At 36.0% G+C, this 11855-nt stretch overlaps 1 protein-coding gene across 1 annotated transcript in view; it reads left to right on the top strand.

Moving 5' to 3' along the window:
• Nucleotides 1-540: 540 nt before the first annotated feature.
• The window catches only part of KLHL4 (kelch like family member 4), a 172601-nt gene continuing 161286 nt past the window's right edge, over nucleotides 541-11855 (top strand). Inside the window, 2 exon segments of the mRNA XM_021692332.1 lie at nucleotides 541-778; nucleotides 781-1009. Of these exon segments, the coding sequence (XP_021548007.1) occupies nucleotides 589-778; nucleotides 781-1009 (419 nt within the window). The 5' untranslated portion in view covers nucleotides 541-588.

The following is an 11855-nucleotide window of genomic DNA, read 5'->3' as shown; positions in this document are numbered from 1 at the left end:
GACTGATAAGATGCTGTCCCTTAATGAACCCCATCAAAATTTCCATAAGAACCTGAAAAAGATCATCATGAATTTCCTGGTATAAATTATTCTAGGACAAAGTGGCACATTCTCAGAAGTGGGCTAATCTGGGAGGGGGTGGGGTGAGTAGAGGGAACATAGAAGGAAGTGAGTTTAAATACTGCTTTTTCTCACTTGCTTGGGTTTAAGCTACAGATATTGTACTTAGGTTAAAGAACAAGCTGGGTTAGATATTTGCAAGTCCAGGTGGGAGGGCTGTGAGCCTGCAAATTTAGCAGTGGCAGTGTGCTGTGGTAGCTGTTTTCCTGTGCTAAGCTGATTTACTTTAAGGTCTGATCTCATCATCCTGTCAGTGTGAGTTCCCACCTACACTGTTAGCTGCAGTTTTCTGTTTCAGCTAGAAAGCTAGAGTGCACCACAGGCAGTGGGGGAAGGGAGGGAAGCAAGAAAGACTGCTCTCAGCACTTGTGCTTTTGTTAGTTCTACAGAAGAGTCAGAGAAACAGAAGATAACAAAGGCTCCATTTCCTTTCTGTGAGAGAAGGCTTTTGTCTTTCCTCCTGCAACAATGTCAATGTCTGGCAAGGAAGAGTTTCATGTGAAACAGATCCTAAGGCTACATTGGAGGTGGTTTAGTCATCCCTCTCAAGGGTCGCCCAACACTGGAAACTGCCTTCAGCAGGAAGGATATGAGCATAGAGGGACCCCGGTTCAGGGCAGGTTGAACAACCATGCTCAGGACAGAAACAGACTGAAAAAAAGAACAGTCCTTTCCACCCCAACATACCAACACCAGTGCCAGGACTGGCCCCTGACCATCAAAGAGCCTTTCAGAATTGGCACTCACAAAACTTGATAGAACATCTTCGAGCAAATGAAGATACTCCTAAAGCAGTTTCAGAAGAGAATTTGTTTAAAGAAGCCTGTGAGAAACACTTACAAGATTTGGAGATGATTGCTGATGATAACACAGAAGATTCTACAGTGAGGTAGGAGTTTTCAGTCACATAACTGAAAACCATAGACTAGGTTAACTTATTCTCTACAACTCTCATTTACTGTTTAAATAAAAGTGCTATAATTATGTGAATTTGTATGCAGCCAACCAGAGTTTATAAGAAACCCCCTCTTCTAAGTCTATAAAGAAAAACAGTAATTTTACATATGTTTTGATAATGAATGGGAAATATGTTTTAGGGTTGTGAGTTTACTTTTCTGATTCCATTTCAATTCTGTTAAGATTTCTGTTTTAGTGATAAGAGATGTTTATTAGAATTACTAACTTTTTGTAAATATCCTCTGTGGCTTGGATGTTCATATACTTGTAATTCTCTGTGCCAGTGTAATAAATCACATAAATAGAAACTCTGACTTTTGTTGAGTTAGGCCAATTCTGACAAAATAAAAGCTCTAACTGCTCAGCACATTCTTATCTGTTACTTAGTACATAATTGCTGTAGTTACACTCAATAAATACATTATCTTTATGTGAAAGTACAGAACAGCTTCCTTTCACATTTGAGATTTGTTTCAAATTATATTTGTTTCATGGATAGTTTACAATCATGAAAATATTTTGCATAAAGCAAGTAATGAAATGTGCTTATAGCAGCAATGTCTGAACGTAGGAAATGGAACATGTCAGCTATTTCAAGACATTAAAACGAAATAAGAAATGATAGTAAAGTATAGCTTTAGTATAGCTCATAAAATATTTGACTTAGTCTTATTTTTGTGTCCATTAGTACTGTTTGAGTGAAAGAAAATTATGTTCTGTACTCTAATCTTGTCCAATATAACAACCTAGTAGATTTTTACTTTTTTTCTTTTTCATTATCAGATTTTATTTCCCCCATATATGTAGACACAACTGATGATCTTGTTAATGTAATTAAGGTGTAAAAGAGCCATAAGAAAACAAGTATTTTTGATATATTTTAAATTATATAACAGTTCAACATGAAGCTATGCTTATTTATTTGGAAATAATCTTTATTTGGTGTACTGTGTCTCTACATAAGTACAGAGGAGAAGGACTGGTAAATTTGTTTCTAGATATAAGGTTTCTTTTTTCCCCCAATGTATCTGCCTGACACTTCCTTGCTTCCATAAATTCAAAACAAAATATCAGCAGAAAAAGCAACATAACATTATGACAAATGGCAATCAACTGTGCCAAATGATGCCTTTGTAGGAACTCAGTTTTCCTGTTGCTATGTAAACATGCAAAAGACTTTGTGAAATTACTTTAAGTATAATATTGGATTGTACGTGATACAGATATTTTAAGAAATAGTGTATATATTAATTTTCCAAAATATTTTGTGATTACCCGAGAATATGCTATATAACTGCTGGGATAGCAGGTTGTATTTAATAGAACTAATTTTACTTTCAAAATGATATGTAATCCATGCTTTTAGAGTCAGCACATTTTCAAATGAACTCTCTTCACCGTGAATAACAATTTCAAAAACTGCTGAATTTAGAGATTAATATTAATGCATTTGACTCTGTTGTAGAGAAATTTAAATTATCCATTGTGACCTCCTGATAAAATTTTTTGAAGATTCCTGAATTTATTTGCCAGCGTGAGAATATATTCACAATAAATTAGTTGCTAAAAAATGTTGGATAAAATGTCAAATATAAAGTGTCACCAAGTAATATTTTTAAAATATATATATTTCTCTTTTATTTTATTCCTGATAGTTTTCATGTTTTAAAGAAATGTAATGTTAAATATTCTATGGTTGCAGTAGAAAGTTAATATTTTCTTAAATTAAATAGAGGAAGTAGATTTATAGGTGTGCCAAGATGTTTTAAGCAAAAGAGAAGTAAATTAATTAAAATATGGTGGTTTATTAATCTATCATTAGCCATTCTGGATTATGTCTTGATTAAGAAGAGTTTGAGAGGGAACTTTCTATGTCTTGCTTCTCTAATGCCTCTCTTCAACAAGATTGGGGAGCAAGAGGAAAGAATCCTGAGAAGTTGACAACAGCCTGGCATTCCCTCTTGTGGTAAATGAACAAACTAAGTAACAAGGCAGTCAGTGTGGAGAATTATCAGACTACTACAAGATGGACTTTGACACTCTTGGCAAAGTAAGGGTATCTAAGTCATCCTGCTTTCTACAAATATTGCAGAAAATTAATAGAGAATGGACTAAATTATTAGCATGCAACATAACTGAATAACCTACAATTATTCTTAACACAAATAAGAAATCGAAAGTATTAAAGTTGTACATAAGTGATGAATTACTAAATTCTACACTTGAAACTAATATTACATTGTATGTTAACTAACTGGAATTTAAATAAAAATTTGGAGAGAGAAATAAATAAATAGTTAAATTAATATATTGGTTTGAATATTTAAAAAAACCAAATACATTTCTGTGTGATTGAATTGTAAGTATGTACTTCATTTAGGAACAGCACCATATCATGATCCCACACTGTAACTATGTGCATACCAGTATGCCAGTCATTATCATTTTTTGTCTTAGTTATCTACTAACTCTACATCTTTGCTTCATCACAACTACCTTGTTCAGTGTCCTTTCTTTTCTTTATTTCAACCTCAGCATTCCAAAAACCAGAACAAATATTTTAACAGTGTGCTATGATCATGCTTCTCATGTGACATATATTGATTTTTGTTTGTTTATTCATTTGTTTTTAGATTCCACCTATGAATGAAATCACATGGTATTTGTCATTCTCAATCTGACGTCATTCACTTAGCAAAATTTTTTACACTGCATTATTCCATAGAAATTATTATTTCACAGAAATAAGGAACAAACAACAATTTGTAGTTTATAGAAAGCTTAAGGTTAAATCCTTCTGCTTATGGTTTAAAATGTACTGTACAAAATTATAGGAATTGTTTAATTGCTTTACCAAATTTAGAGTATTTTAACAAATAATTTAATATTAATGCAATGATTCCAAACCATTTTAGAGATGGGACATCTACTGGTTGATTTTAAATCTTTGCTAGTTACAGCCTCATTCCTTATAATGAGATACCATGGTCCTCATGTTTCATTTCTAATGGTGTAGTATTGCATATATATTTAACTTAAAATTAATTAAAATATGTTTAACATTTGAAAAAATTTGGGACTCCTTTCCATCTAGGGATCTAGCAATATGTTAGGTCCATGTTCCTTTAAATATTATGATTAAGCATCTCTATAATTGTTATTTCTTTTTTTACTTTCAATTAGCCAACATATAATAAAAATTTAAAAGATAAACTATAAGCTAAAGTACTAAGTGACTGATAACAATTGTTATTTCTGATATTTGAAAGGCAACTATTTCCCTTCTGCATTTGGAAATAGAAATAAAAGACAAAATGTGTGGTACTATTTAATATGTGACTTCAAGAACATCATATTAATATCAACCTGTTACACATCGCCTAAATGTTCAGTCACTTAGTACTTCATAGTTTATTTTTTAAATTTGTATGTCTTCTTTATCACTTTTGTAAGACATCTTCTTAATAGTAATCTCATTGATGTCTTTCCTATGACTTTGTAAGTAAAAATTACTTGCAGTGTTATAGGCATATCAGTATAAAACTTTTATATTTGAAGATGAAAAACTGAAATCAAGGTGGAGAAGTGAGGAACAGTAGGTCCCTAATTAAAAAGAAAACCTCAGGTAGAAATGTAATATTCTACAAGATGAACCTGGAACATTTTGTTGCCATAAAGTAAGAAAGTCCTCAAAAAATAATGATGGGGGCTATGTCATGTCAAAGGGACACAGGAGCCAACTAAAAAAGCTCTCATTGACCAAAGCCAGAACAATTTTACCAACAAAATAAAATACTGTTTGATTATAAACCAAAGTAAAAAATAAATATTCATAAGTCCATATTGATATGAATAAGTGATTGAATAAATAGAGCAAAGACAAATGTATTATGCAGAAAAATTCCATATGATTTATGTACATAATCTGCCCTCAAGGAGGTGGAGGTGACTACTGTTCTTTCAGTGTGGGCTGCACATAAACTTCTTTCTGAAAAGTGATACAATATAGAACTGTTGGTGTGGTGGGGGGAGTAAATTTACAGTAGAGAAACCTAACAAATACTACCTCAGCCAGGTAATTAAATTTAACATCAGAAGTGCTCAGTCATTTTGATAGTATGTACACTTGGTATGATGTGATGATTCTGGTACTTTAGTTCTGTCCTTTTCTCCCACAAAACCTATAACTTCCCCAGTCTATTAATGAGAAAAACCATCAGACAAATCCAAATAGAGGAACATTTAAAAAGTTCCTGGTTTGTAATCTTCAAACTATTAATGTCATAACAAAAGGGGCCCCTGGGTGGCTCAGTCAGTTGAGTGGCCCACTGTTGGTTTCAGCTCATGTCAGGATCTCAGGGTCCTGGGACCAAGCTTCACATCAGACTCCATGCCCAGCAGGGAGTCTGCTCCAGGATTCTCTCTCTCCCTCTGCCCCTCCTCTCACTTGCTCTCTCTCTGTAAAATAAATAAATGAGTCTAAAAAGAAAAGGAAAGTCTGAGAAACTGTCACAAGCAAGAAAATCCTAAGAAGACATGATGAGGTGGAGCAGAAAAAAGACCTTAGGTAAAAACTGAGGAAATCTGAATAAAGAATGGATTTTAGTTAATAATAATGTGACAGTATTGGTTAGTTAATTGTAACAAATGTGTCATACTAATATAAGATATTAATAATAATGGAAACTGGGTGTGGGGTTTATGGAGACTTTCTATACAATTATTAGATTATCACAATTTTTCTGTAAAAAAGCACAATATTTTAGCAAGTGCTATCCTAGTATGTAGATTCCATGAATCAATAGTAGAAGACCACCCAAGTTTAAAAACTTGTTTATTTGTTTTCTTTAGTTTTGTTCTTTGGCAATTGATTAAAAGGGTATTAAATCAAAAGCAGTGAGCTGTTACCTCCTCCATGCAAAAATCCTATATGTTGGCCACAAGATAATATCCTAAAGGCAATCCTAGGGAAGGAAGCTAAAGTTATGAGAACATCTGAAAGCTATATGCCATTTCTAGTCCTATCTTGATGATATGGACTGTGGTTATCATTTGGTGTGGATCAATCTTTAATGGCATAGAAACTAATAAGGTCATGTTTGGGTATAATAATAAGCTAATAGAAATCATTTTTTTATTTAATCATTGAGTACACCATGGATACTAACAAATTGGCATATATTTACTGGTGCTTCAAATGAAACATAACCTTTTTCCCCCCATTTCTTTACATTACTGTCTATGGCTTATCTCTCAGGAAGAAAACAACATCACATACAAAAACAAGCATATATATATATCCCTCCATTCTAAAATGGAAAATATAGCAATTGAGAATATTCTTTTTTTTATTTTTTTTATTTTTTAAGTAGGCTCCATGCCCAGCATGGAGCCCAATGCTGGGCTTGAACTCGTGACCCTGAGATCAAGACCTGAGCCAAGAGCAAGTGTCAGATGTCCAACTGACCGAGGCACCCAGGCATCCCAGGCATTGAGTATATTCTGTTCATGGTGATTCCGTTCCATTCATTTTATAATTTTACTTAAGAGAATGGAAAATGTGTTGCCCTGGTGGTCAAGAAATAAGATATTTGTAAATACACTTAAAAAGAACTATCTAAGACAAGGTAACTAAAAGTGAGAAAATTGTAATCAGGTAGTTTTCAGTTAACTGATATTTTAGGGTGAAACATACTACTGAAATTTAAAACAAAAAGCATTACATAAGTTTTTACTCTGAAATACAGTAAAATAACACAGTATTTCCCAAATCAATGTATAGATACAATATTTACATATTGCTAGACTTTGCAGTGGAAAAGAGCAATACCAGTGGTCATGTTCTTTAAACATGAAGTGTTTATCAGAAGTGGGGGAGATAGGGGAAGATGGCAGAGTAGGAGGACCCTACATTTAATCTTACCCCATGTATACAATTAGATAACACTCACATCAATGTTAATAACCCAGAAAATGACCCAAAAATGGGCAGACTGAACTCCACAACCAAAGGTAGTGAAGAGGTCACATCAAAGAAAGTAGGAAAGGTGGAGATGTGATTTGAGACCTAAATGGACTGTGGCCCTCTGTGGACAGGAAGGAGCCAGGAGCATGATGAAGAGCAAGAAACATGATCACACCAGAGACACATCACAAGGAAGACAAACCCCCATAACATCTGGCTTTGAAAGTGAGAGGGTCTGAATTTCATGAGTTCTTACACCAGTGGGACTTAAAGCCTGGAATTCTAAAAACCAGAGGGCTTGGCTCTGGGAGAGCTCTGAGAACCTTAGGAAGCTGAGTCCCTGCCCATAAAGAGGCAGCATGCCAAACAGCCTGAACAGATATAGCATAGATATAGCATAGAACCAGCATAGTTATAACATAGATATAGCATAGAACCAGCAGTTAGATAAATGCCTGGGGAGAGTGATTTACTCATTACAGAACATTTCCAAGAGAGATAAGGATATCAGGGAGACTCCTTCAGGAACAAAGTAGCTTGCAGGGACCAATTCCCCCCCATCCATCAGGGTAAACAACAACCTCCAGGAATGAGCACTGTGCCGACATTGACTACCTAACATGCTCACACCAAGCCCTGACCCCCCCCCCACCCTTCAGCTGATCTACCCTTTCCAGTCACCCTTCCTTCAGTCCCAGGACCATGGGTCCCATCCCCCACAGAAGACCAGTACAGACCTTACCAGCACCCTCTCTTGACCCATGTCTTTTGTGGGCTTTCAGTCCTGATGGCTACAGTGGCCACAGCAATGGTTGTGACAGCAGCAGTGGACACTACAGAACCCTGAGATGCACCTTGCAAAAATGTGTGCCCCAACCACACATTCTGTGCAGATTCACTTAGGCCAACCCATCTTGGAAGTGGGGGTTCCAGGTTGCATTTAGCAAGCAGACTAGCCTATACATTGTTAAAATGCACCCCACACCTACAAGGGACCAAGCACTGCCTACAACAGGTGAAGAGTTACTGCAGACAACCAGCCTGAAGGGAAAAACAACCAGAACACAAAAGGGCACATGCAATACACACAGGAATTACCCCCCGAAGTGCCAGGTCCTAGGGAATAGAGGACACTGCACTGCAGGGGGCTATAACACCTCTTCTTCATAAGACCATTACCTTCAAGATCAGAACACATAGCTGGCATTTCCTACCACACAGAAACAGACACAGAGAGTTAGACAAAATGAGGAGACAGAGAAATATTTCACAAATGAAATAATAAGACAAATATTTCACAAATGAAATAATAGGACAAAGAGACCGAAGCCAAATAGATATAAGTAATATGCTTGATAGAAAATTTAAAGCAATGATAATAAAGATAATCACTAGACTTGAGAAAAGAGTAGAGGACATCAGCAAGACCCTTAACAAAAAAACAAAAAAGAACCAATCAGAGATAAAGAACACAATAAATGAAATTTATTTATTTATTTATTTGCGTTATGTTAATCACCATATATTACATCATTAGTTTTTGATGTAGTGTTCCATGATTCATTGTTTGCCTATAACACCAGTGTTCTATTCAGTATGTGCCCTCTTTAATACCCATCACCAGGCTAACCCATCTCCCCATCCCCTCCCCTCTAGAACCCTCAGTTTGTTTCTCAGAGTCCATAGTCTCTCATGGTTCGTCTCCCCCTCCAATTTCCACCCCTTCATTTTTCCCTTCCTGCTATTTTCTTCTTCTTCTTCTTTTTTTTTTTTTTAACATATAATGTATTATTTATTTCAGAGGTACAGGTCTGTGATTCAGCAGACTTATACAATTCACAGCACTCACCATAGCACATACCCTTCCCAATGTCTATCACCCAGCCACCCCATCCCTCCCACCCCCCACCACTCCAGCAACCCTCAGTTTGTTTCCTGAGATTAAGAATTCCTCATATCAGTGAGGTCATATGATACATGTCTTTCTCTGATTGACTTATTTCGCTCAGCATAATACCTTCCAGTTCCATCCACGTCATTGCAAATGGCAAAATTTCATTCCTTTTGATGGCTGCATAATATTCCATTGCATATATATATCACAACTTCTTTATCCATTCATCTATCAGTGGACATCTTGGCTCTTTCCATAGTATAGCTATTGTGGACATTGCTGCTATAAACACCAGGGTGCATGTATCCCTTCAGATCCCTGCATTTGTATCTTTGGGGTAAATACCCAGTAGTGCAATTGCTGGGTCATAGGGCAGCTCTAATTTCAACTTTTTGAGGAACCTCCATACTGTTTTCCAGAGTGGATGCACCAGCTTGTATTCCCACCAACAATGTAGGAGGGTTCCCCTTTCTCCGCATCCCTTCCAACATCTGTTGTTTTCTGACTTGTTAATTTTAGCCATTCTGACTGGTGTGAGGTGGTATCTCATTGAGGTTTTGGTTTGGGTTTCCCTGATGCCGAGCGATATTGAGCACTTTTTCATGTGTCTGTTGGCCATTTGGATGTCTTCTTTGAAAAAAAATATCTGTTCATGTCTTCTGCCCATTTCTTGATTGGATCATTTGTTCTTTGGGTGTTGAGTTTAAGAAGTTCTTTATAGATTTTGGATACTAGCCCTTTATCTGATATGTCATTTGCAAATATCTTCTCCCATTCTGTGGGTTGTCTTTTGGTTTTATTGACTGTTTCTTTTGCTGTGCAAAAGTTTTTATCTTGATGAGGTCCCAATAGTTCATTTTTGCCCTTGCTTCCCTTGCCTTTGGAGATGTTTCTAGGAAGAAGTTGCTGTGGCTGAGGTCAAAGAGGTTGCTGCATGTGTTATCCTTTAGGATTTTGATGCACTCCTATCACACATTTAGGTATTTCAACCATTTTGAGTCTATTTTTGTGTGTGGTGTAAGGAAATGGTCCATTTTCATTCTTCTGCATGTGGCTGTCCAATTTTCCCACACGATTTGTTGAAGAGACTGTCTTTTTTCCATTGGACACTCTTTCCTGCTTTGTCAAAGATTAGTTCACTATAGAGTAGAGGGTCAATTTCTGTGCTCTCTATTCTGTTCCATTGATCTATGTGTCTGTTTTTGTTCCAATACCGTTCTGTCTCGATGATGACAGCTTTGTAATAGAGCTTGTGTCTGGAATTGTGATGCCACCAGCTTTGGTTTTCTTTTTCAACATTCCTCTGGCTATTCGGGGTCTTTTCTGGTTCCATACAAATTTTAGGATTATTTGTTCCATTTCTTTGAAAAAACTGGATGATATTTTGATAGGGATTGCATTGAATGTGTAGATTGCTCTAGTAGCATTGACATCTTCATAATATTTGTTCTTCGAATCCATGAACATGGAACATTTTTCCATTTCTTTGTGTCTTCCTCAATTTCTTTCATGAGTATTTTATAGTTTTCTGAGTACAGATTCTTTGCCTGTTTGGTTAGATTTATTCCTAGGTATCTTATGGTTTCGGGTGCAATTGTAAATGGGATTGACCCCTTAATTTCTCTTTCTTCTGTCTTGTTGCTGGTGTATAGGAAGGCCACTGATTTCTGTGCATTGATTTTATATCCTGCCACTTTACTGAATTCCTGTATGAGTTCTAGCAGTTTTGGGGTGGAGTCTCTTGGGTTTTCCAGATAAAGTATCATATCCTCTACAAAGAGTGAGAGTTTGACTTCTTCTTTGCTGATTTGGATACCTTTTATTTCTTTTTGTTGTCTGATTGCTGTGGCTAGAACTTCTAATACTACGTTGAATAGCCGTGGTGATAGTGGACATCCCTGCCGTGTTCCTGACCTTAGGGGGAAAGCTCTCAATATTTCCCCATTAAGAATGATATTTGCTGTGGGTTTTTCATAGATGGCTTTTATGACATTAAGGTATGTTCCCTCTAACCATATACTCTGAAGAGTTTTGATCAACAAGGTATGCTATACTTTGTCAAATGCTTTTTCTGCATCTATTGAGAGGATCATATGGTTATTTTTTCTTTTAGTAATGTATTGCATCACATTGATTGATTTGTGGATGTTGAACCAAACTTGCAGCCCAGGGATAAATCCCTCCTGGTCATGGTGAATAATCCTTTTAATGTATTGTTGGATCCTATTGGCTAGTATTTTGGTGAGAATTTTTGCATCCATGTTCATCAAGGATATTGGTCTATAATTCTCCTTTTTGATGGGGTCTTTGCCTGGTTTTGGGATCAAGGTAATGGTGGCCTCATAAACCGAGTTTGGAAGTTTTCCTTCCATTTCTATTTTTTGGAACAGTTTCAGAAGAATAGGTATTAATTCTTCTTGAAAGGTTTGGTAGAATTCCCCTGGGAAGCCATCTGGCCCTGGGCTTTTGTTTATTGGGAGATTTTTGATTACTGCTTCAATTTTCTTAGTGGTTATAGGTCTGTTCAGGTTTTCTATTTCTTCCTGGTTCAGTTTTGGTAGTTTAGACATCTTTAGGAATGCATCCATTTCTTCCAGATTATCTAATTTGCTGGCATATAGTTGCTCATAATATGTCTTATAATTGTATTTCTTTGGTGTTGGTTGTGATCTCTCCTCTTTCATTCATGATTTTATTTATTTGGGTTCTTTCTCTTTTCTTTTTGGTAAGTTTGGCCAGGGGTTTATCAATCTTATTAATTCTTTCAAAGAACCAGCTCCTAGTTTCGTTGATCTTTTCTACTGTTCTTTTGGTTTCTATTTCATTGATTTTTGCTCTGATCATTATAATTTCTCTTCTCCTGCTGGGTTTAGGCTTTATTTGCTGTTCTTTCTCCAGCTCCTTTACGTGTAGGGTTAG

The sequence above is a fragment of the Neomonachus schauinslandi genome, chromosome X, assembly GCF_002201575.2.
Source record: "Neomonachus schauinslandi chromosome X, ASM220157v2, whole genome shotgun sequence".
Classification (NCBI taxonomy): domain Eukaryota; kingdom Metazoa; phylum Chordata; class Mammalia; order Carnivora; family Phocidae; genus Neomonachus; species Neomonachus schauinslandi.
The sequence above is the reverse complement of the archived record's forward strand: the minus strand, read 5'-3'. Positions and strand labels throughout refer to the sequence as shown.